Below are 23,839 nucleotides of genomic sequence, written 5' to 3'. Positions count from 1 at the left end.
GTGCCCCGCCTGCACCCCGCGGGAAGCCGCGGCCGGCCCGAAGGCCCGGAGCTGGGGGCGCTGGGGCTTCGCTGCCCCGCGGTGCGGGCAGGGCACCGGGTCTCGTTCTCACCCCGAGGGGAATTCGATCAGGGCTGGGGAATCCCGCTCGGCCGCAGCCGGGCGGGGCAGATCGACGATGCCCGAGCCGGGCCCTCGGGTGTGAGCTGGGAGCTGCGGGGCGACGCGGGTGCTGCCGCGGACCTGATGGAGGCCCGGGTGCCACCGCCGCCCACAGACATCAGCGGGGCAGCAGCGGGAGCGGGGAGGAGATCCGGGCACCGGGCACGGAGGCTGCCGGAGCAACAGGAGCCGCTTTGCAGGGCCGAGGCCCAAACAGCCACGTGTGTCCCCCAGCTGGGCACAGTGTTACACGAAGGCCGTGAGACGCCGCCCAGAAGGGACCGCGGCTGTCGGGCTTTCCGCACCGAGGTCGCGGGACTAATCGGAACGGAACGGCGCCGGCAATGGGCGGCAGCTGCAGCGCCTCAACGCGCTGGCAGAGGGCCTTGCGCATGCGCGACCCTTACGCGGAACACCGTTCCGTCCACCTGGGTGCGGCTATTGGTCAGCGATCCTGACATCCTCCGCGGTTTAGACCAATCGCTTCTTGGTGTAGACTTATTGGCAGTTACAGTAGCCTATCAGAACGCAAAGATGTGTGCGCCCGTCTCCAGCACGCCGCGCACACTAGCCAATGAGAGCCGGAGGCAGGTTGATTGTCAGTGCGCCGTACCTATGAAGAGGAAGAGCGTCACACCTGCCAAGGAATTTCTCGTTGTGCCAAAGTCCAGCAAGGAGCCCCTAGTCCCGCCCCCCGCTCCGGAGAGGTCGCCTTCCCTGACGGGCGTGAGCACAAACCTATCGAAGAGCGAGGCGGCCGGTGGGAGGGCGGCAGGGCCCGTCCCGCTCCCAATCAGCGGGCGGCGCTGCCGGAGCGGCGGGCGCGGCACCGAGGCAGGGGCGGGGCGAGCGGCGGCGGCGTCATGGCGGAGAGCGACTGGGACACGGTGACGGTGCTGCGCAAGAAGGGCCCCAGCGCGGCCCAGGCCAAGTCCAAGCAGGTCAGCGGGGCGGCGGCGGGGCGGCCCGGCCGGGGCTGAGGCGCGGAGGGAAGCGCGGTCGAGGCCCGGGGGGCGCCGCGGCTCGGCTGATGCAAGGGCCGGGGCGGGGCCGGGCCGGGCCTCGGCTGCCCGCGGGCGGCTCCCGAGCGGCGACGGCTGAGCACGGCCCTTCGCTCCCGCAGGCGGTGCTGGCGGCGCAGCGGCGGGGCGAGGACGTGGAGACCTCCAAGAAGTGTGAGTACGGCGCGGCCCGGGATCCCCGAGATGGGCGGGCGGCGGCCGTGCCTCCTGCTGATCGCGCACGCTGGAGAAGTCCCGTGGCTGCGCCGCCTTACGTGGGGCAGCTCTTTAAAATGCCCCGTTTCCCGGCTGGTGCGAATCGTGAAGCTGTTCTCCGCGCTGCTGTAAAGGCACACGCGGCAGGGACGGCCCGGCGCTGAGCGTCAGACTCTGACGTTAGGGATTCAAACTGACCACGGTGTTCTGCTTAAGTAACAAGGCAAGCAGCATACTTCTGAACCTGCTGATTCCAGCAAAGCTGCGCAGTGTTACTGCTTGCTTCTCAATAGCATCAGAAACTTGGGTGGAAGCGGCCCTGTAAGTAAGCGAATGAGTCCTGAGTTCAAATATTAAATCCCCCTGTGCCGTAGCAAAAACATGCATGCATGGAATGAAATCAGAACATAAAATCCCCAAGTAGTAGCAAAAATTTGCATATATGGAATGACGTTCAGATGTTGCAGTAAAGAAAAGGGAGGGCTTGGAATGACTGTGTTTAGATGTCAGCATTTAATAGGAGTGAGATAACATTCCCTGACCTTCGGCAGGCAGGGTACTGTTGAGGTCACTGCTTACGTTGGCATGAATCCTTGAAAGCTCCCTGGGCAGCTGAGTGTTTTGATTCCTCTTGGTGCAGCTCTGAGCCTTGTTTTGTTTGTTCTTGTGTTTTTTTGTTCTTGCTTTGAATGATAGGGGCAGCAGGCCAAAACAAACAACACTTCATCACAAAGAACACAGCCAAGCTCGACCGAGAGACAGAAGAGCTGCACCATGACAGAGTTCCCCTAGAGGTGGGCAAAGTAATCCAGCAGGGTCGGCAGAGCAAGGGCATGACACAGAAGGACTTGGCCACAGTAAGTATTGCCCTCTGGCCTCTGCTCTCACAGTCTGGAGATGAATACAGTCACCTCGAAGCAGCTGAAGTTAGACTTATCTCCTGTTTCCACATGGGTGCTATGAAGTTTGGTGAACATAACATCTCTGATGTCTAATCTCCAGGAGAATTAGTTGTGTAGACTTAGGGGATCATTCCTGCAGCCTTTGAACATCTGCTTAGAGCACAGGCAGTGTCACTGCCGATGAGCTGGAGGCTTCTCCCTGCTCCTCTTCCCATGGGCTGAGCACCAGGGAGTTTTTTGTCTACTCTCTGTGCCTGATACCGTGTTCAGAAGCTCACTGCTTTACTAACGAGCTTTAGTACTTGGTGGTTTTGCTCCTGAGATGCTCAGAGAAGTCTGTCCAGGATGTGTCACTGTCACTGTGACACCCAGTTTGTGGAGGGAGGTGATAGACTGACCGCACTGCAAGCCTAGAAGTAGGTGCTGTGTCCTCTGATCCTAATCTAATTATCCTAAGGCTGTTACTTATCTGTGTGAGTATTGGGAGTTTGGTTCTGAGTGTTTACTTTGTATGGAGCCAATGTTTGAGGCATTTAATCTCTTTTTAGAAAATCAATGAAAAACCACAAGTCATTGCTGACTACGAATCAGGAAGAGCAATCCCCAATAACCAGGTTATGGGCAAGATTGAAAGAGCCATTGGTAAGTTGAGAAAGTAGGCTTCACAAACAGTGCTTCCAGTGTCTAACAGTGCTTTTAAATTATTCATACTTCCGTGTTAGCACCTGCTCCTGACTGGAGGTTATTGAGGCTGTGGTGTCATTAAGCTGTGTGCTGATAAAAAGCTTGTATCTGCTGACTGAAACAAGAATGCAAAGCTCTTATTCCCCTTTGCTCTCCAATATTATGTGCAGATATGAGCCCCTGGGACATACCACACATGGTATATGGCCCCACTAAAAATTCATTATATGCTGTGGTGCTTGAAGGTCTCATGTTAACTCAGGAGAGTATCTTGCATCCTCTAGTGTTGATGTTGCTCTGCTGCTCCTGTTCAGATACCATTTTTTAGAAACACAGTCAATACATGAGCAAACCGGAGCCTTTCTGGTAACTTCTCATGCTCCTGTGAGCTGAAATATGAATTTTATTTCCTTGCCTTCTTTTCTGGACACTCTCTTCCTTTGTAGCAAAGATTTTAAAGCTGTGAATGATCGAGTGCACCACAGCTGATGGTTGTCTCCTCTGTCTTACTGCAGGCCTTAAACTGCGTGGGAAGGATATTGGAAAACCCCTCGAAACTGGCCCCAAAGGGAAGTGACAACAAAGCCTCGAAATCAGTTTGCTCAGACTGATCTCGTCTGGCTGGTTCTCCTTAGCCACCGGAATCTCTCTTCGTATTGCCAAGCTGAACAAGAGGGTTTCAGACTTGCTTTGGGGGGGAAATCTGCAGAATCTGTACCTGCTGTAAAAAAAGGCAACCTTAAAGAAGCGATTGTCCTGATTTTGTTTTTTCCTTCCTCCTTTTCAGAGATTGATGAACTAAACCTCTTCCCTCTTCCCACTCCCCCTCCAAAAAAAATACTGCATCTAATTTGCCAGAAAACATGTACGTCTTGGTGTTTAGAAGCAGCTCATGTTAAGACACTTGGGGTTGTCTGAAATGTGATCATTTGATTGGAGCAGTTTTGGGGAAGGGTGGGATGTATTATAAGTAACTTGGGAGAGTTGGGGTTTGATCAGTGTCCGCATTTGAAATGATGACTAAGTCACTGCATTGCAATGACATTTTTGTTCCTTCCAGCCTGTTTTAAAGAGATCTATAATAAAGTTTGATACCCTTCAGTTGCACCCTTCAGGTGGTTGCTTCGTGTTTACCAGCTGGCTGTAAATGTTTGTGGTTGGATGTTACTGGTGCTCTTAGCACCCTGGCTCTTCTGGGAGCATTACGGATCCACCTGAAGCGTGCAGGGTAACAGCTGGTGTTGTCACAGCATCTTCACTGCTCTGCTTCTTCCCCTGCCTATTAGCACTGCAGCTTTGGCTTACAGCCCAGAGATGAAATCAATACTGTTTTTATCTTGTGCAGAGCTGAGTGGAGTCTCTGGCATTGCACAAATCAAGGCTGATGCAGAGGTAATGGGGCGTTCATGTGAAGCCAAAGCCCTCCTTATGTCCTTGTTAACCTTCCTGTTGTGCACTGCCAGAGTGGGAGCAGGGGTGGAGCTTTAATACCTGTGCTTGATGGGACTCTGTGGCATGTCCTAAGTGGAAAAGAGCTGAAGGGAGAGTTGTCTGCAGCAGGACGAGAGGAAACGCAGGCTTCTGCTGCAAACCACAACAGTGGCATGCCGTGTTCCCTTCAGCCAAGCACTGGGAGTTTTAGGAGAGCAGGCTTGCCTCCTTGCAGACGTTTGCCTCCCTAGAGGCTGAACGAGTTTGTCTGCTGTTGTAGTTAGATGGCAGGCTTGCCAAGGGCAAGGGGATGAAATTGCTTTTAGAGCTGTGGGGAAAAAAGGAGTGATCCCGGGCTTAAGAGTGTGCCAGGGCCTGGCTGCAGCAGTGAATGATGTGGCCCTGAGCCCATCCTGTGCCTTGAGAGAGCTTTTCATTTCCCAGTGAAACTGAAATGTGAAGTCTGAAGAGTCCTTGAAACAAGGGTGGGCTGTCCTGTGCGGCTGGGCTGTTGGCTGCCAGCAGCTGTGCTGCACGGTGCTTCCTGCCCCACCACCTCCACCCTCCCCAGTCCTACCTGGCTGCCCGGGACCTCCTGTGCCCTGGGAGCTCCTAGGTTGCTTCCTGGAGCGTAATCCTGGGACTGGGAAACCCTGGAGGCTGCACGATGGCACTCTTTACCCTTCCACCTGACAGTGGGCAGCCAGGAGGACCCTGCTCATCTGGGATGGCAGTTCTGCAAGAAGCCCCCCTCCCTGACTGTCAATGCACGCACACATCACGCCATCTCCATGTGGTGTGGAAAGTTCATGTTGTAAAAAACAGCAGTGCTGTTCCCACGTGTGGGGAGGTAGTGGTGGAAACGGCTGCACTGTGCCCCCAGGGCTGCTGCTCTGCCGTGTGAGATGTGGGGCAGTGAGCGTGCTGTGGGGCTGCAGCTGTGAGCTGGATGGAGTGCGAGGTTCTGCGGGAGGGATGCTCTGCCCTGGGCACACCTCGTGGGGCGAGGAGGTGGAGGGTGGTGCTGGCTTAGTTCAGTCTTCATCCCGCTCTTTTGGCACTTGTGATATGATGACCTTGTCCTGTAAAGAAAGGTCAGTGTGAATTGGTTGCAGTAAGCATAGTCCAACAGAAAATGTAAGGTTCTGACCCCTGTGCCAGCATGGGGGGCCCAGCAGCCATGCTGCATTGCGAGGCCAGAAGGGCTGCATCCTTTGGGATTGGCCCCGGCACAGCTGTGGGAAGTGGTGGCTCTGCTGGGGGCTGTGGGGCACAATCTCCTCAAAGGAAACTGAATGTAGTTTCAGCTGCCTCTGCAGGTCTGGAGGTGCTGGCTCGAGGAGAAGGAACAATGTTTGCACGACCCGCTCCCAGCGGGGCTGTGGGGAGCAGGAGCGCAGCCTCAGCTGTTTCTGGAACAAATGCCTGATCACAGCAGCAAAGTATCCAGCTCAGTCCCGCAGCCCTGGGGTCACTCATTTGCCAGTGCTCAGATAAGGGGCAGAGCCCTTTGCCCCTCTCTGACGTGTTGGCAGGCCGTGGGCTCACCGAATGCCTTCTGGGATTTGCTGAGCTTTTAGAAAGCATTGTTATGGCGCTGCTGGGGGCAGCTGAGCCAACAGGAGAGTCCTGCACATCCCCCAGCACCAGAGCTGCTGCTTACATCTCGAAAAGTGATGTTGTCGAAGCCCTGAGGAGTGTTGCTCTCCACGGCCATCCCGCTCCCCTGCGCTCTCCTCTTCAGCCAGTACCGGCAACCAACCGCCGCCAGTGCCAGCACGATGGCAGCCAGCAGCAGGCCAAGCACCACTTCTGCCACAAAGCCACGGGAAGACTTCACTGCAGAGGAAGAAAGATGCTGCCAGGTTTGCGGGGACCACAATCACAAAGAATTTGTGTTACTGTTGTTGGGGATGACCCACACCTTTCCCTGGCGCCTCTGTGTTGGAGTCACAGCCTCCAGTGGCACTGTACTCGATATCATCCAGTGCCACGGTCCCCTCCATTGGCCACATCCGTGAGGTGATCTCAAAGACAATCTGCTTGGGAAGGTGCGATGCTGGGCTCGGTGTGCAGGGATGGCACCCAGCGTCCTGGGAGGGCACCCGCTCACCTGGAACTCACTGGAACTCTCCAAAGGCACCGTGCTGCCTTGCCAGCCTTGGCTCCTCTGCCCTGCCACGCTCCATGCTGTGCGCTGCCCCGTCACACTCTGCAGCTTCACCTGCAGCTCCCCGCCAGCTGCAGCATAGGGTGACAGCTGTCCCTGTATCAGCAGCAGCTCGGAGCCCACAGGAGCAGCCCAGGCCCTCTGTGGGACTGCAGTGCTTGGCAGAACCCCACTGCCCTGCAAGAGCTGTGCCAGGCTGCCCCCACACGGCCCCCAGCCGTCCCCTGGCTCCCACTATAGGCTAAAGCCCCCTCCCCAGGGGCAGCACCCTCCCTTGCCCACCCCCTGGCAATGCTCTCACAGAGGTGCTCCGGGATGTCCATGTGGTACCAGAAGTGCAGGCAGCCAGCAGTGGTGGCGGGGAGGTGCTGGCTCTCCAGCCGGGCAGTGGTGCCCCCAGCGCCCAGCACACGGGTGTCGAAGTGCACGTAGTGACCTGGAGGACAGGGTGGCATGCAGGATGGCCCCTGCCCCACAGCCCTCCTGCTTCTCACTGCCTTTGGGCACAGGCTGTGGGCCACCGTACAGCCAGCTGACATAGCGCGTGCAGGGCTGTGCTGCTGACTGGGGGGCAACAGCCCTCGTGAGGTCTGTCCCTTATGTACCAGCCCATGCCTGGAGCCAGGACAGAGCTGGTGATCTGCATCCCAGCCCTTTTAGGCCTCCACTCCATCCGCAGTGGAGGGAACGTTCACTGGTAATCCCATCCCTCCACAGCTCCTGTTGCTTCCCCCAAACCACACCAGGTCACCCTGAGGGTCCCCTACCATCCTCTGTGCCCAGGGTGTGGTCCTGCTCGGGGCCGGGGTACTTGGCCAGGGGGACCCCACTCTTCCAGCCCCAGGCGAAGCCATGCAGGCGCTCATCTGAAGGGCTGCTCCAGCCACACGTGTCCCACTCAAAGTCACAGGATGCTGGGGGGAAACAGGGGTTAAGACACGCTCTGCTTGGTGCTGGTGGTGGATGAAGGGCTGTCCCCATCCCTGTGCCCATGTGTCCCCATGGGGTGCCCAGCACGCATGCTTCCACCTGGCTCAGGGCAGGCTCCATCTGACACGTGCAAGTCATCCAGTGCCATGTAGCTGTGCTCATTCCCAGCTCCCACTGCCTCAAACACCACCTGCGGGGAGGGCACGCTGAGGCTGGCAGCCACGAATTGTAGGGGGGACACCCATTTTACCCACTGTCAGCATGGCCCCTCCTGCAGCCTCCATCCCACCGGGAGCTGCCTGGGACCTTCCTCACCTTCCAATCTGTGTCTGCCTGAACAGTGACGTGCCCACGGTGCCAGGTATCACCCTCCATCGCACTGATGCTGAACAGCTTCCTCTGCTCACCATTCTCCTCCACGAGGACGCGGAGAGTCCCTGCCCGGGGCAAGGAGATGCTGAATGGCACCACACTGCATGTCCATGGCACAAGGGAGCACTCAGCCCATGGCACCCAACCTGTGCTGAGTGGGGGACATGGCTCGGAGCACGCAGAGCTCACCTGGGTCTGCATCACTCAGCTGGTACCAGAAAGCCAGGCACTGGGCAGGCAAAGAGCGCTGGTACAGCGCAGAGCTGAGTGTGGCCACGTGCCCCGTGGGCAGCGAGTGCTTGCTGGTGTTCACCACCATATAATGTCCTGGCGATAAAGAAGCCCCGTGCTGTGACTGCCCCATGCCTGGCTCTCCCGGGGGCACTGATCTGCGTGGGCAGCCCCCACGTGGCTGGGGCCGTGGGCTGACAGCTGCAGCCACACGGGGAGGGCAGACAGCAGTGTGCCCCGAGCCCCAGCCCCAGTACCTGTGGTATCACCAGTGGTGTGGTCAGCCACAGGGCCAATGGTGACGCCGGTGCCGCCGCTCTGCCACCACCACTGCCCACTGCCCGCCAGCCCGCAGGCGCCCGCCTCAAAGGAGCAGGAGAGCTCGGCCCCGCAGGCTCCCGCCGTCAGCGTCACGTCGTCCAGCGCCATGTCACCCACAAAGCCGTCCCGCAGCGCCTCGAAGGCCAGCTGCCTCCGGGAGACAGCGGCTTCAGAGCAGCCTGGTCTGTGCCCCCCGGCCCAGCACAGCCCCATGCCACCTCACACCCCTTGCCCTCACCTGGTAGTGCTGCTGCCCCGTGGCAGGGAGCGTCGCCAGCCCGCGGTGCCACACGCTGCCCTGGCTGCCCCGCTGGGTCCACAGCACCGTCTCCTCCGCTCCCTGCAGCTGCAGCTTGAGGCTCAGAGTGCCTGAAAGGAGGGCAGAGGTGGGAGCCGGTGTTGCATCCGGCCTCAATGTGGCACCACAGAGCCTGGTGCGTGCTGGTGAGGACAGAGGGCTGCATACCGATCTGCGGGCCAGCCAGGCGGTACCAGAAGGTGAGGCAGCGCGGGGCAGCAGCTGGCTCCTGGCTGTAGGTGGTGAGCTGTGCGCGCTGCCCACGGCTCCACGGTGCCGAGGGGTCCGCAGCAAGGAAGTATCCTGATCAGTGGGAACAACCGAGCTGCACTCACCGAGCTGCACTCACCCATCCTCTCACTACCACGTTCCCAATGCATGGACTGAGTGCCCCCGTGCTGCTCAGCTGAGCTTACTCCCCTCGCTCCCAGGGCTGCCACAACACACAAGGCACATCCAACCCTGGGGACTGGAGCAGCAGGGCCACTCCAGCTGCCCAGGATGTCATGAGAGGAGCCAGGCCCTTACCCGATCCGGTGGTGTGGTCAGAGCCCTGCCCCTTTCCTGTGCTGCGGATCCACTGGAAGTCGCTGCCCCGGTCCTGGTACCAGCCACACAGGTCCACCTCGAAGTTGCAGGACAGTTCTGCCCAGAGCGAGGTGGTGAGGGCAGTGCAGATAAGGCACCCGGCGCATCTCCCTGCCACCTGCTCCAGGCAGCAGTGAGTGCTGGGGACAGGAGGTGTGCTCAGCCCGGCCCAGAGCCCAGCTGCAGGGCTGGGGACACTGAGGGCACCCGGCAGCCCCTGCAGCTCAGGACACCCATGTGTCCCCACACACCTGCAGCCCCCAGGGGCACCGTGGCAGGGTCGCACTGCACAAACGTCACGTTGTCGATGGCGATTTCCACTGTGTCCTGCAGCTCCGCCATCCCCAGCAGCTCGACCTGCGGGTGGTGGTGGTGAGCCCTGGGGGCCACGGCCCTGCACCCAGCCAGGCCATCCCTTGGCAATACCTGGAAGGGCCGGGTCCTCTCCCCGAGTGGGACATGGACGTGCTCCCAGGTTGTGCTGCTGTCCCCCCGCGTATGCCAGGCCAGGTGCGTCATGCCCGTGGAGTGCTCCGTGACAGCAACAGCAAGGAAACCTGAGCATAAGAGACGGTGCTGGGGACAAGGGCAGCACTGCCCAGCACCACCCAGCCTGCAGCCACAGGGCTGGCAGGGCTCGGCCAGGCAGAGATACCTTGGGGGCCACTGTGCAGGATGTAGCTCATCTCCATGGCGCAGGCCAGGCCGGAGGGACCCAGCAGAGGTGTGCGGACCTTGGCGGGAGCCACCATTTGTCCTTCTCCTCTCTGAAGGGCCAAGAAAGCTCCTGGGCGAGGAAACAGCCTGAGAGGTGGGGGCAGAGCCCCGCACAGCACCCCCAGGAGAAGCACCCTGTTCCCATCACCTCTATCCCTCCCATGAGGGCATCCTTCCACCCAAGCAGGAGCAGGCTCTGCGCCTCCCGGCCTCCTGTAGTCCTGGGGACCAGGGAGCATTGTCTGTGTAGTGGAATGGCCTCACCTGTTCCCACAAGGGCAGTGGCTGTGGGCTCGGTGACCCTCTGCACAGCCCAGCGCAGCTGGCCCACGCTGGTGTCGTGCCAACCCCCGGCCCCTTCCTCGAAGGTGGTCGTTCCTGCAACACTCATAGCTCAGCACAACCACGCCACGGTGCTTCCAGGACCCCCCGGCACTGCGAGGGCTGCAGGCAGGGTGAGCTGGGTGCCCCACATGCACTGCTGGCTCTCACCACAGTTGTTCTCATCTGAGCCATCAGCACACGCCTTGGCGAAGTCACAGGCCAGCTCGGCACTGACACAGCCCCCATCATCGCAGGAGAATTCCTCGGCCGTGCAGGGGCTGGCACGGGGCCGGTCCGGCAGTTCCATGGGAGCTGGCTCTGATGGCAAAAGCACCGGACTAGAGTGTGGCACTGGCAGGGTGTGAGGCTGAGCCTGGCTCCAGGCATCGCCCTAGCACTGCCCTTCCAGCCGCAGCCCCACCACGTGCTCCCCACCCCAGCTCACCCTGCTGCTGCACACAGCCTGGAGACAGGATCAGGTCATCCACAGCCACGGTGCCCCCGCTGCCTGCCTCCCCTGTGATCAGCACCTGCAGGAAGCGCAGCGGTGGTGGTCAACACACCCCTGGGGAAGGGTCTGTGTGGGGTTAGGGTGATGCTGCGGCTGCAAGCAGTGGGTTTGGGGTAGTGGTTCTTCCCTTGTGCATGTCCCACATCCTGCAGCTGCCCAGCGTGCCACTGGGTGCTGCTGGGGTGCCAATATGGGTGCCCCCACAGCTGGGAGGTGTTGGGCAGGTGGGTGGCCATAGGGGAGGGCAGATGGGCTGGGGGAAGTTGTGGGGTGACATGGTGCGTGTGAGGACTGCTCCCCACTCCAGCAGGGTGGTTTTTGGGCTCTGGGCAGATTTGTAAATAAGGGATGTGGGGACGCATCAGGAGGCTCAGCCCTGGCCTCTGGTTCCCAGCCCAACCATTACCACTGGTCCCATGAGAGCACACTGGGGGTGCACAGACCAGAGACATGGCGTGGGGGAGCCCTTTGTCTTGGGGCAGTGCTGGTGGAGGCTGCTGTAGGGGCAAGGCTTTGGGGCCAGGGCAGTGCCCCTGCCAGGTCCCCAGTTTGAGAGGGGCCGTGGGTACCCCAACCACCCAGCACAGTCCCAGCCCACCTTGAAGCTCTCTGTCAAATTGAAGTCCACTCGCTCACGGACCCAACAGCTGCCTGTGTCCCCTGTTCTCTCTCTCACCAGGTACTCGGTGGAGTTGATCACATAGGAGATGCTGAGGCTGCTGGTGGCTGAGCCGTGGAGATGGCAGTACAACACGAGCTGGGGCCGGGTGGTGGCAGTGAGGGCTGAGCAGGGGCACAAAGTCCTCACACCCCATGGGGCACTTGTGGGGCTGGAGAAGCTCAGTGCTCCCACCAGGTACTGGAGATGCCACCAACCACCCTAGACCCATCGTCCTCCCCAGGCAAAGAGCCATGGCAGCCCTGACCCCATGCAGGGGTCCCTGCAAATGGGGATCCTGTCCCTCACCACCACCATTCCCGTGAGGCTGCTGTCCCCTGCCCCGCACACAAGTGCCCGTAGTGACTCACAGAGCAGGAGTTGGTGGCCTGGAAAGTGGGGCTGCTCAGCCTGGCCACGCTGCTGTCACCTCCAGTGATGGTGTGGAGGAAATAGCCTGAGGAGACACCAAGATGGCTCTGAGCAGGACTGGGCACGCGGTCAGAAAGGCAGAAGGAAGAAGGATGGTGGGAGGCATGGGGGACCCACTGCCAGCACACACCTGTAGCGCTGTTGTTGCTGTGATCCCGAGTGGGAACACCAGAGGTGGTCCCCAGGTCCATGCTTGTGTTCCTCCCCCATGCCGGCAGCCCAGCCTCTACTTCCCAGCTGCAAAGATCTTCCTCGAAGGAGCAGAAGGTGAAGAGTTCTGTGGGACAGTGAGAGCAGTGACACACGGACGAAGGCCAGCCCTCTCCAGGCAAGGGGCTGCGCAATAGGCGGTGCAAAACCTGGTGGGTGGTTTTGTCCCTGCAGCTCTGGGACAGAGCTGGGATAACTCATGCCATCCACATGCCAACCCATGGTGTCATGGGCTCAGGCCCTCTGCCCATCTGCCTCCCCCAGCCCCAGGGCTGGAGATGCTCACGGCACTGCTCTTCATCAGAGCCGTCCCCGCAGTCATCGGTGCCATCACAGAAGCGGTCCAGGGCCAGGCAGGATCCTCTGCTGCAGTTGCTCTCCTCTGCCCCGCAGGTCTGCTGCCCAGCCGCTGGGCCGTGGGACACAGCGTCAGCACCGCTCTGTGCCGGGCTCCCCGCTCTGTCCCCCAGGCTGCTCCCCACACCCAAGGGATGGACTCTCTCTGCCCACTACGTGTCCTGGCCAGGACAGTTGACCCCAGGGCATCACGGGCAGTGGGAGAGCTTGCACAGAACACCAAGGCCAACCACCTCCCCGGGGTCCCAGCACCATCCCAGCAGCCACAGCACTCACCCGGCAAGCCGCAGTTCCTGAAGACAATGTCATCGAGTGCCAGCACTGCCCCACACGTGGGCGGCTGTGTCAGGGCGAAGGTGAGCTGCAGAGAGAGGTGAGGGCTGGGTGAGCCTCCCCGACAGCCTCAGCTCCCGGTGCAGCCCAGCATCCCCATCTCACCTGGAACTGCCCCTTGATCCGGCCAGGGTACGCCACCAGCTGGTGCCAGCCCTCAGCCCTGTTCTCGGGGCTCCGCCACAGCTCCACCACTGTGTTCCCAAATGCCACAGCCAGGCGCAACAGCGGGCACGCAGTCTCGCTGAGCCCTGCAGAGAGCTCACAGGTGGCCACTGAAATGGGCCTGTGCTATGGGGTGACTTGGGCTGGGGACACTTAGGTCCTGCCACCTCCATGTATTGGGCACGAAGAGGTGAGCGAGATGGCGGAGACCTATCTTGAGGTGTTCTGTCCCTCCCCATTGCCCCCATGGTCGCCTCCTTGCCCCGGTACCCACTGCAGGATCCTGGGTGCACTCACCACTTCCTGAGAGGTGGTACGAAGCCCAGATCTCGCACGTGGCAGTCGCCTCCTGCATGACTGGTGACTGGAGCCAGGCGGTGGCTGTGGCCTTTGCCGGCGGGGACATCGTGACCATGAACCACCCTGAGGAGGGCAGAGCAGAGCGGGGGCCGCACCCATGGAGCAGCACCGGCACTGCGGCCAGCACTGCTCCTGCAGGCTTTGCCCCGGCAGCCTGCCAGGACAGGAGATCCAGTGCTCCCAAAGCACCCTGGACCAGAGGAGTGAGAGCCCACGCTGCAGCCTCTGCTTACCCCGGTCCGTGCCCACAGTGTGGTCTGAGTGCGGCCCTGTGCCCCATGAGTCCAGGCTGGCCCGGCCCCGCACCCATCTGTAGGTGGAGGTGCTCACATCCTGCCAGCCACAGTCATCATCCTCGAAATCACAGGTGAAGGGGGAGCCGAGCACAGCCGAGATCCCCAGGTACCCTGGGGTAAGGGAAGGGATCAGGGCACAGCTGGGTCAGCCTGGGGAGCCGTGGTGCCCGCGCTCCATCACCCTCTCACGGCACTCACCGCACTGGTTCTCGTCGGAGCAGTCACCGCAGTGGCACACGAAGTCGCAGAGCTGCTCAGCCATGCTGCCACAGCTGTTGACAGCAGCAGCCCTGCTGGAGGGGATGGACCCGGCTGCCAGAGAGAGGAAGGGGCTGAAAACCCCATGGAGGTGCTGGGCAAGGGGCCACCATGGGTAACAGAGGGCACATGCATCCATGCAGCTGTGCAACCCCATTTGGGACCCTGCGTGGGAGAGCACTGGGCTCTCAGCAGCATCATCCCTTGGATAGGACCTCCACCTCTGCCAATAGGCTGGTAGCCATGGTAGAGCCTGCAGTGAGGCCAAATCCTGCTGGCCTGGGGTCCTGCTCCCCCCTGCCCTCATGGATTGGCATCTCCCACTACCAGCACTCAGCACCAGAGACCACCAGGGCAGCGGCACCAACCCTGCTGCTGTCACCCCATTAAATCACACTCCTAGTCCAGGCCCCAGCCACCATCTAGGAGAGAGCTGGGAAAGTTTGGGCATTTCCTGCCCATGCTGAGCAAAGCCATCAATGTTGCACAGCCTGACTGGGACTGTCCCTGGTGCTTCCAGGGAATCCCCCTTGTGTCTACATGAGGAGAGACCTGGTGGGGGGGGTGTTTCTGCCCCCCAAGTTGGGAAAGCTTCCACAGAGCTGCGAGGTGCAGCAAGCCCCCAGTGGGGTTGGCATGGGTGGGCCCTGTAGAACTACAGCCCCTCTCACCCCCAGCACAACCCGAGGCACTGGCCCAGCACAGCATCAACTCACCCAGCAGCAGCAGGGCCAGGAGGAGTGTGAGCCCTGACATCACAGGCAGAAGGGATGCGAGGAGAGCAGAAAAGAGTCGGGAGAGGCAGCAGCTGGGAGAAGCCATGCCACAAGCCCCAGGCTGGAATCTGCTCCCCAGGACCTGCTCCTTTCTGGACTTCAGCCCCTCTGTTATCTGTGCTGCTGCGCAGTGCGATTGCAACAGGCGTAGTAAAAGATGGGGCCCAATTCCTGAGTGTGAGAGGGGACACGTGGAGATGAGGAACCCTGTGCCCTCCCACAGAGGAGTCACTCCATCTGGGGCACCCCATTGCCATCCAGGGGGCACCAAGCCACACTACAGAGCATTCCCTGTGGGGCTTTTCCCACAGATCCACAACACTTCTCTCTTTCCCGAGTTTGATGCCTGATGTCTGTTTGGATTCAGGGAATGGGACTCCAGATACCAGGAAGCAGCTGCTTTACCAGGGCACTATGCTGCAATGCTCTCTCTGTTAGACGACTTCCTTGCTTGCAGACACAAGCTCTGTGCCTTGTCTCTCCTTGGGGTAGTTCGATCCCTCCCCAGTGAAGGTGACAAGATGCTGCCTCAGGGGACACTTTATCAGGGAGTGTAGTGACAGGACAAAGGGTAAGTGCTCTATACTGAAAGAGAGATTTAGGATGTGAGGAATTCTTCACTTCTTCAGTGGTGAGGCCCTGGCACTGAGGCCCAGAGAAGCTGTGGGTGCCCCATCCCTGGAGGTGCCCAAGACAAGGGTGGATGGGGCCCTGGGCAGCCTGAGCTGCGCCCAGCCCACAGCAGGGAGTCAGAACAGTGATCTTTAACATCCCTTCCAGCCCAAACCACTCTTGTCCATGTCAAGTAACTTCCCTGCCCTCATAGGAGGCAGCAGTGGAGCAACCTACACAGCCAGCCTGACCTGCAGCACTCTGAGCTCTCCTGACACCCAAACTTCCGCAGCTTCCTCTGCTCCTTCACCCAGCCTCTCATTCCCAATATCTCCCTCACCATGGAAGTGTAAGCAGAAAGTTCCCCTGGAGAGCGAACTGGGAAATACCAAGGCAGAGAAGCAAGTACTAGCTGTCCAGAGGGTTAAATTCAAGGAGGACTGAGGTGTGATCAATTTGCCCATGCTCCCTGGAAGCTCTGTGGTTTCCCAGTGGCTGGGGGCAGAAGATGAAGACACACATTCTGCAGGCTACTGTCACTGATCTGCTCCTTCTGCCCGAGAAGACTGAGCACACACTTTGCCCTCCCCTTTGTCAGGCAACGGGGACCCATCCCTCTCTTGCAGTTGTCTCCCAGCTCTGCTCGGTGCTCTCAGTGCTGCAGGACAGGCACTATTTTCAGAGCCCACACCGCTGACTGCAGCTGCTCCCAAGGGTAATCCTGACACGCACTCTGCTGTCAGTCCCAAAGCACTGCCTCCAACAGACGCCTGCAGAGCTGGAAGCCTGGGGACTCGCTCCTCACACTCTCCCACTGGTAGGAAGCACCAGACATGCAGGAAGGAGCTGTGCCATTAACACAGAACCAAGCAGGGCCAGCGGCGCTCCCCAACATGTTTAATTCTCACATATACATGGACAAATCCTTGCCACAGGGGAAGCCGAGCGCCCACCAGCTTCACCCAGGTAAGGACTTTGCCCGCAGGCTTTGCAGCTCCGTGGCAGGGAGATGGGAATAGTCCATGGCACATGGGAAGTGTGGCGACAGCAGAGATGGGTGAGTTCCCCCAGAGGATGGAAGCTCATCAGTGCAGCGAGTTCAAGAGAGAAGCCCAGCAGAGCTCAGGGCATTGCTGAGCACGGAGACCCCGCTGCCATTTTGTGAGTGCTGGAAGCGATCCCACCAGCTGCGGGCTGGTGCTGCTGCCTTGCCAGGTCACATCAGTAGCCTTCATCTGCCCAGGTGATCTCATAGTCTGGATACTTGGCTTTCAGCTTCTCTGTAGTTACAGAGTGATTTGCTCGCCCAAAGCCCTGCAAGACAAAAGGGAATTCAGGAGTAAAGCACACGCAGTTACCACCTGCAGAAGAGCTGAGAGAGCCACTGAGTCAGTCAAAGCAATCAGATGCCCTGGGAGAAAGGACAGGTCCTACGTTTGTGCAAGCTGAATAGCTGCAACTGAAGCACAGCACTGGCTCAGGCCATGCACAGCTCAGCCTGGAGGAGGCTGCCAGGCAGCACAGCTCCCATCTGAGTGCAGTACTACCCACCAGCAAAAGTAACCCCTGGAGATGGGAACTGGGAGCAGAGCTGGTGTCACTGCCACCTTCAGAATGCATTCTGAGATCCCTGGGGAGCAGGTGACAGCTTCAGCAGAGAAGGGGAACAGTGACAGACAAAGGGAAGCAGGCGAGCACTGACTAATGGGGGTGGAGGCAGTAGTGTGGAATTGCAGCTCCTGCAGGCACGCCCAGCACAGCACAGCGGCCGTTCAGCTGCGGTCTGCACTCAGCCTCCCACCACCACCCTGCGCTGGGCTGCAGGACACGCACGGGCACAGCCACAGCTACCAAAGCAGGAGCCGCACTCTGATCCAACACAGCCAGCAGGGCACGAGGCCTCAGGACTGCCAGCCACCCCGCGAAGGGGCAGCCCGACCCCAGCCCACCTCACAGCGGCGCCGCACACGGGGCCGCTTCCGCGGTACCGCAGCGCCACTCACCACCGAGTACCCGTAGACGTGGATCTTCTTCTCCTGGCTCTGGTGGGAGATGCGGCCGCCGCCCAGGCACTCGCAGTCGAAACCCTGCGGCTCCAGCTCGGCCGCCGCCTTGTCGTAGATATCGGCTGCGGGAGAGCGCACCGCGGGGTCAGGCGGCCCCGGGACGGCGCCGGGGGCGGCGGGGGGACCGCGCCCGCCGTAATCCCCGCAGCCCCGTCCCGCGGCGCCCCGAAGCCCCGGCGATACGGGAAGGAAGGGGCGCCGAGCCCGGGAGCGCGCTGCCGAAAGGAGACCCGCAGCCGCTCCGCAGGAACCGCGCCCGGCCGCCGCCCCGCCGCCCGGCTCTCACCGTGGTACTCGGCCCAGCCGTGCCCGCGCACCACCTCCTTCCCGGGCTCCGAGGCGCCGGCAGCGCGGTGCCGCACACGCAGCAGGACGTACTTGAACACGCCGCCATCGTCGATATCCACGTCCGCCACCCGCTGCAGCGCCGCCGCCGCCATCGCTCCCGCCCCGACGGCGACCCCGCCCCTTCCGGGGCGTGCGGCGCAGCGCGGCCAATCAGCACCGGGGCACGCCCCGCGGAAGGTGTGTTGGCCCCGCCCCTTCCGGCCGCGCCCAGCCCAGGGGCGGTGCGCGCGGGGCTGCGAGCTGTGGGTGCGCGGCGTGGGGCAGCGCCGGTCCCGCGGTGCGGTGCGGCAGGCCGCGCCCCGAGCCCTGAGACCCGCGGCGGTACCGGAGCTGCAACCGGCCGCGCGGAACGGGGCAGCGGTGCCGGTCGGAGGGCGGGGCCCTGCTCCAGGTAGGGCCCGGCACGGGGCCGGGCTCTGTCCCCGCTCTGTCCCCCCCCAGCCCTGTCCCTGCCCCGGCTCTGGGCCGCCCCTGCGGCTCACACACGGTGCCACGCTCAGGACACGGCACTGCACAGCACAGAGATCTGACGCAGCCCTGCTCCCACCCGGCCCCACGGAGCCTCGCCGTCCCCCAGGCAGCATCTGCTGTAGCCCAGCAGCGCTCTGCGGGGCCCCGCCAGGGGAGGGTGCCGGCCGAGGGATGCGCCGCGCCGGGCCCCGGGTGTGAGCGGGGTGCAGGGCGCTGCGGTGCGGCACGTGGAGACCCGCGGGATGCTGCTGGCGCCGCGCCCCGGCACCCGGCGGCTCCGGTAATCCCCCCCACCACCCTCGGCCTCCTCCCCGGGGAGCAGAGGGTGCCCATCCCACCGCCCCGCCGGGAAAACGCCTATCTACAGAGGGACCGCGCGGCCGCTGGGGTCCGAGTGCCACGTTCACATGATGTCGTCCAGGAGGTTGGGGCTGGCCACCCAGTCCAGCGTGCGGGGCTCGGAGGCGGCCATGATCATGCACATGAACTGTTTGCCTGTCCTTTTGTCGATGGGGTAAATGGTGGTGGGGGTGAAGCGCTTGTTGCTCTCCACAAAATCGCAGAGCTGCTCGTAGACGGCCGGGAACTCGTGCCGCAGGAAGACGCCGCGGATGCGCAGCTCCCGCTGGATGTTGATGAAGCAAACCTCCCGCGCCTTGCGGCCCTCCTCGCCCTCCTTGTCGATGTCCGCCGTGCCGGGTGGCGGTGTCAGGATCAACGTCTCCATATCCCTCTCCTTCTTTGGGATCTTCTTCTCGGGGCTGGAGGAGGCTAAGGCCACCTTGGCGTATTTTCTGACCGTCGGCACCTGCACCTTTGGAGATGGCCTCTCTGGCACTTTTTGAGCCACGGCCACGGTTACATTCAAGAGGAAACATTCGTCGGGGTCGTACTGGTTGCCGGTCTCCCGCAGCTCCCGGGCGTACTCCCCCAGGTTGTCCGAGTAGCTCTCCAGCTCCCGCAGGGACAGGTAGGTGGGGGACATCAGCAGGCTCTCCAGCCCAAACTGCAGGAAGTTCTCAGCCGAGCCCGAGTTGGGGAAGCCCAGGAAGAGCACACCGCGGCCGCGGGACAGGTAACCCACCTTGGCGATGCGCGAGAAGGCCTTGTGCACCTCGGCGTTCTCCCGGCAGAACTGCAGCACGTGGCGGCAGACGCTGCCCACGCGGCCGTAGACGCAGCTCTCCTTGTGCGTGTCCCAGTCCTCGCGGCGGCAGTGCCGGGAACAGTAATATGTGTAGCAGCTGTGGCACGACTTGAAGTAGAGGCAGGCATTGAACATGGTCTCCGTCCGCCGGCACTTGGCGTTGGAGCACATCATCATGTCATCCTCCTCCGCGCTCAGGTCAGGCGAGCAGTTCTCCAGAGGCTTCTCAAAAGTGCTGCTGGCTGGTGGGGAAGGCTGTGGGCGCGGGGCGCCGCCAAAAGAGCTGGGACCCGGCTGCTCCTTTGTGGGCCGGAAACTCTCAGGCACGCTGGGGGGAACCTTCCTCCCCTCACCCCGTCGAGGTGGTCCTGGCGCGCTGCTGCTCAGGAGCTTCTTGAGCTGCTCAGCCAAACTGTCTCTGTCCCCTGCACGGTGGCCCGGTGCCGGCTTGTAGTCGATGACGAGATCGGTGATGAGCTCATCCAGCTGCTCCAGGCTGCGCTGGCGCGCTGAGCCACTCTCCTTGGGGACGGGCTGCGGGGCGTAGGGCGCAGCGTAGGGCGTCTGCTCCCGTCCTGCATCCAGCACGTCCCAGCTGGCCGAGCGCCGCTCACTGCGGCCCATCCCATTGGCGCGGATGTCGTTGTCGGTGATGGTGATCTCTGGCGTGACGTACCAGGAACGGCCCAGGGGGCCACGGCCGCTGTCGCTGTGCACCCGCTCGAGGATGGAGCTCTCCGACAGGGACAGGGCAGCGTAGCGCTTGGGCGAGCTCGACAGGTTGATCACCACTGGCTGCCGGCGCTCGTCAGGGGATAAGGCACGGTGCTGCTCCTGGACGAGCAGGTTCTCGTAGCTGCGCCCGCGCTGCAGGGCCTCCTCCCTGCGTGCCGCGGGTGCCAGGATGTTATCCCAGGACTTGGAGTAGTGCTGGCTGTCCCGGCCCAGCCGTGGGGGGTTTGTGCTGTAGCTGGCGTGCCAGGAGGAGAGCATGGCCTCGCGCCCGGCCGGCTGTGGGGCGAAGCGTGACACCTGCAAGCTCTGGTAGGGCAGCGCGCTCCGCTCGGGGCAGTACCAGTCACTGAAGTGCAAGGGCTGGGTGCTACGGGGAGGGGGGCACGTTCGAGAGAGCACCTCCCGCTCACGGTACTTCCCGTAGTCCTCGGCGTAGAAGACCCTGGCTGAGGAGCCAAGTGCTGGGTATGTCCGGGCATCCTCCGCATACAGGGCCTTGACGGGGGTGCTGCGCGGGGTGTAGAAGCGGGGCTCCTCTCTGTAGAAGGCGTGGGCAGGTGCCTCCTGCATGGGGAAGCCCCGTGCCTCCTCCACGTACAACGTCCGCGGTGGCACAGTCTGCACGCCCGCCCTGGCCGGGTCCTCCACGTAGAAGTGCTGTGGGGGGCCGTGGCGCACAGGGTAGGGGTAGCTGGCGTAGCCCGCGCTCCGCAGCGGCATGGCGGGGCTGGGGCACCTCATCGGCTCCTCCGCATAGAAGAACTTGGTGGGGACACCGGCCGCCGAGAAGGTCATGCAGCCCCTCTCGGGGTACTCCCTGAATTCCCGTGAGGCCGGCACCGGCACCGTCTGGTACGCCAGCGCCCGTGGATCCGCCTCAAAGTACTCCGCGGGGTAGGGCAGGAGCGGGGGGTCCCCGCTGTAGGAGTCGCTGGGGGTGGGCGTGCGGGACATGGACACCTGCCTGCTGCCCGGTACTGCCAGGCTGCGGGCGGCCCCAGGGGCGCGGGGCCATTGCGGCGGCTCCGGCCGGCTCTGCGCGGCCCGCAGGCTGCGCGCGGTGTGCACCAACACCGCCTCATCCGGTTTGATGTCCATGCGGCACTTGACGTGGGGGCTGGTGCCCACCTTGGCGCCCGGCCCCTCCTCAAAGCAGTTGCTGCCCACGCAGAGTGGGGAGATGCGGCTGACGCTGCTGCGCTGCGGCTGCAGCTTGATGGGATGCACCTCGTTGGCCAGCGCTCGCAGCGGCACGTGGCTCTCGCGGCGCGGCGACGGCTCGGCACGTGGCGGCCCCCGCTCCACCCGCAGCGCTTCGCGTCCGCGCCGGGCAGGGGGTGGCGACGCCGAGACGGCGATGGGCACCGGCGTGAAGGAGGGCTTCATCCGCGGCGCGCTCTTGGAGCGGGCCCGCCGCTTCGGCTCGCCCCGCGGAGCTTCCCTGGCCGGTGGTGGGGCCCTGCTGCCGTACGGGTCCGGCTTGGGGGGCACGCGCCGGCCTGGCGGCCCTGGGGTGGACTCGGGGTTGCCGGGCTGCGGGCACGGCCGCTCCATGGCTGGAGGAGCGCCCAGCGGCTCGTCCAGCGACTCGAGGAAGTCGAAGCTCCGGCAGTGGCGTTTGTTGAAGGGCTGCGGGTCGCGGGGCAGGGAGGAGGACATGGAGGCGTCACATCGCGCCAGGGGCTGGCGGACAATGGAATCCCCGGGGGCTGCGGAGGCCACCTTTATGTCTTGGTACACCGTAGACACCAGGATGTCAGGTGGGTCCGTTCGTGTCATCTTAAAAGAGACGCTTCTGTTGCCAGCTTCCTTCAGATGGCCTCAGGGGAAGGCGGCTGGCCCTGCAAGAGAACAGAAAGGTCCCTAAATCCCGGCGAGGAGCTCGGGGCCACGGCAGCATGGGATCAAACCCCACACCCTCGGCTCAGGGGGGCTCGGCCACCTCTTCAGAGCAGGGAGGTTGGGGGTGTCTCTGCCCTGCCGCTGCTGTTAGCGCACTGCTCCTGCTGGGGAGAACCATCGAAACGCTGTTCAGAGAGGTTGGCTGTCCAGAGGGCACACAAATGCCATGGCACCTGTGGGTGCCTGCTCACCACGGGCAGAAGGCCACTACCTGCTGCACCGAGCTGCTGGAGACAGGCCTGGGACACAGAGACCCTCCTGCAGCATCAGCAGCTCTGAGCAGGGCTCGGGGGACTCAGCAAGGGAGTTTCTGTAGCAGGTGGGGATGTTTCTGGCAGTGCACTGCGACCATCCAAGCAGCCATGTGGGCTCCCAGGACCACGTGCGCCCTCATGCCACGTGGGCACCACTGGGAGCATCACCTGAAGATGGGTACTGTGGGCACCCACTGCAATGGGCAGGAAAGCTCCGCACACCCACAGCCCATGAGTGCCCTGAAGTGGCAGCAGTTCTGGCTGCTCGCAGCCACAGCACTCCCCGGGGCTCATGAAGACCGGCACAGGCGCAGCAGGGCTGCTGTGGCCATGCCCCCACCCAGAAGGCAGCAGCAGCTCCTCAGCTGCTCCCTCATCACCTGTGGCTCGGGTGACCCAGCTCCAGAGAGGCTGTGCTCACGCAGCACCGTCCAGCTTTGTCCTCTCCCACATCCTGTGCTGCCCTGCACCAGGACGGGTCTCCCTGGCTGAAGGAGCGGGATGGGGGTCAGCGAGGGGATGGGCACAGAGCGGGCACAGAGCCACCACTGGTGCACCCTGCACAGATCCAGTGCAGGGATCAGAGCCCCTGGCTGCATGTGGGATAGTTGTGTGGCAAAGGGACGCTGTGTGCTGCTGGCATGCCAAGGTGAGCAGGAGAGAAGGCAGGGTGGCTCAGCCAGGCACCTGGTGGGTTCTGCAGTCATCTTCAGTGAAAGTGCATGGGGGGAACAGCTGCAGCCCGCAGCCAGCACTGAGCACAGCCCATCTGCTGGTGGGTACGGCCGCCCGGCCCTAACACTCAGAACGTGGACCACCTGGCTGGGGGGCCTGGGAGCATGGGGCTGTGCAGGCTGCTGCAGGAGACAAAAAGGTGCATTTCAAAGGGAGTCAGAATGCATTTTGTTTTAAACAAGAAGCAGAGGACCACAGGGAATGCATTTCAGGGAGAAAAGGAACAGACTTTATTTGGCAAGGTGCAGTGTTGACTATGCATGGATGTGGCAGGGGGTCCTGTAGCCCTCATTTCCCATCTGGATAAAGCCCTGTCTTGTCCTTAAGCTGGGGGCTGGGAGTGGACATAGGTGCTGGGGAGAGAGTGAAGGTAGTAAGGCAGTGGGAGGCGGCAGGATCCTCTGCCCAAGGGAACGGGGAGCCTGGTGTCCAGGGAGTGCTTGGTGCCAGTCTGGAAAGGTCAGGAGGTGCCTTTGGAGCACCTTGGGCACAGGAGGGCAGCGCCCCTGACAGCGATGCCAGCAGCGGCACCGGGCAGCCCATCCCCACGGCGTCGGGCTGCTCGCAGGCAGGGAACCGTGGCTCATTGGCCAGGGTCCTACCTGGTCCAGCAGCAGCAGGGATGGGGCGGGTGGGCTGAGCTGGCCGAGGGCCCCGCGGCGGCTCCATCCCAGCGCTGCAAAATAAAAGAGGTGTGTGAGGGTCCTGGCCATGAGAGCAGGTGGCTGCCGGGGCCACGGGGCACAGAGAGCTCCAGGGATGTGGGCTCTGCATCACACGGACACCACGCCGCCCGCTGAGCTGTGCGAGGTCGCGCTGCCGGGGGAACCCGGGGACAGCGTGGTGCATCCCTGGGTTGCCATGGT

General features: G+C 62.1%; 4 protein-coding genes across 4 annotated transcripts; 1 reads left to right on the top strand and 3 right to left on the bottom strand.

Annotated features, from left to right (window-relative positions):
• Positions 1-1,006: 1,006 nt before the first annotated feature.
• On the top strand, positions 1,007-4,072 carry EDF1 (endothelial differentiation related factor 1). Its single transcript, XM_042835815.1, has 5 exons — positions 1,007-1,103; positions 1,286-1,337; positions 2,076-2,236; positions 2,830-2,923; positions 3,481-4,072. The coding sequence occupies exons 1-5, from the start codon at positions 1,026-1,028 to the stop codon at positions 3,540-3,542; spliced, it is 447 nt and encodes a 148-aa protein (XP_042691749.1). The 5' UTR covers positions 1,007-1,025; the 3' UTR covers positions 3,543-4,072.
• A 1,116-nt stretch (positions 4,073-5,188) lies between these two features.
• On the bottom strand, positions 5,189-15,637 carry MAMDC4 (MAM domain containing 4). Its single transcript, XM_042835795.1, is given in 31 exon segments — positions 5,189-5,478; positions 6,060-6,235; positions 6,321-6,435; positions 6,510-6,637; positions 6,868-7,002; positions 7,334-7,480; positions 7,596-7,686; positions 7,812-7,933; positions 8,058-8,195; positions 8,357-8,567; positions 8,659-8,789; positions 8,887-9,021; positions 9,247-9,363; positions 9,558-9,663; positions 9,733-9,863; positions 9,962-10,093; positions 10,288-10,401; positions 10,516-10,665; positions 10,793-10,877; positions 11,457-11,615; positions 11,888-11,973; positions 12,079-12,225; positions 12,445-12,567; positions 12,792-12,876; positions 12,954-13,099; positions 13,311-13,436; positions 13,607-13,780; positions 13,868-13,981; positions 14,644-14,951; positions 14,953-15,099; positions 15,567-15,637. Coding segments are annotated over 31 exon segments (4,098 nt in total). The 3' UTR covers positions 5,189-5,430.
• Positions 15,638-16,164: 527 nt separating this feature from the next.
• On the bottom strand, positions 16,165-17,836 carry PHPT1 (phosphohistidine phosphatase 1). Its single transcript, XM_042835827.1, has 3 exons — positions 17,668-17,836; positions 17,319-17,443; positions 16,165-16,629 (listed from the first exon to the last, which is right to left on the bottom strand). Exons 1-3 carry the CDS (start codon positions 17,819-17,821, stop codon positions 16,537-16,539), a joined length of 372 nt encoding a protein of 123 aa, XP_042691761.1. The 5' UTR covers positions 17,822-17,836; the 3' UTR covers positions 16,165-16,536.
• A 758-nt stretch (positions 17,837-18,594) lies between these two features.
• AJM1 (apical junction component 1 homolog) lies at positions 18,595-21,902 on the bottom strand. The gene has a single exon (XM_042835843.1). The coding sequence runs from the start codon at positions 21,859-21,861 to the stop codon at positions 18,604-18,606; it is 3,258 nt and encodes a 1,085-aa protein (XP_042691777.1). The 5' UTR covers positions 21,862-21,902; the 3' UTR covers positions 18,595-18,603.
• Between the last annotated feature and the right edge of the window lie 1,937 nt (positions 21,903-23,839).

Source organism: Centrocercus urophasianus, unplaced genomic scaffold (genome assembly GCF_019232065.1).
Source record: "Centrocercus urophasianus isolate 14NV4802_14NV808 unplaced genomic scaffold, USGS_Curo_1.0 seq_55, whole genome shotgun sequence".
In the NCBI taxonomy this organism is placed as follows: Eukaryota; Metazoa; Chordata; class Aves; order Galliformes; family Phasianidae; genus Centrocercus; species Centrocercus urophasianus.
Note: the sequence above shows the minus strand (reverse complement) of the source record. Positions and strands in the feature narration are given on the sequence as shown.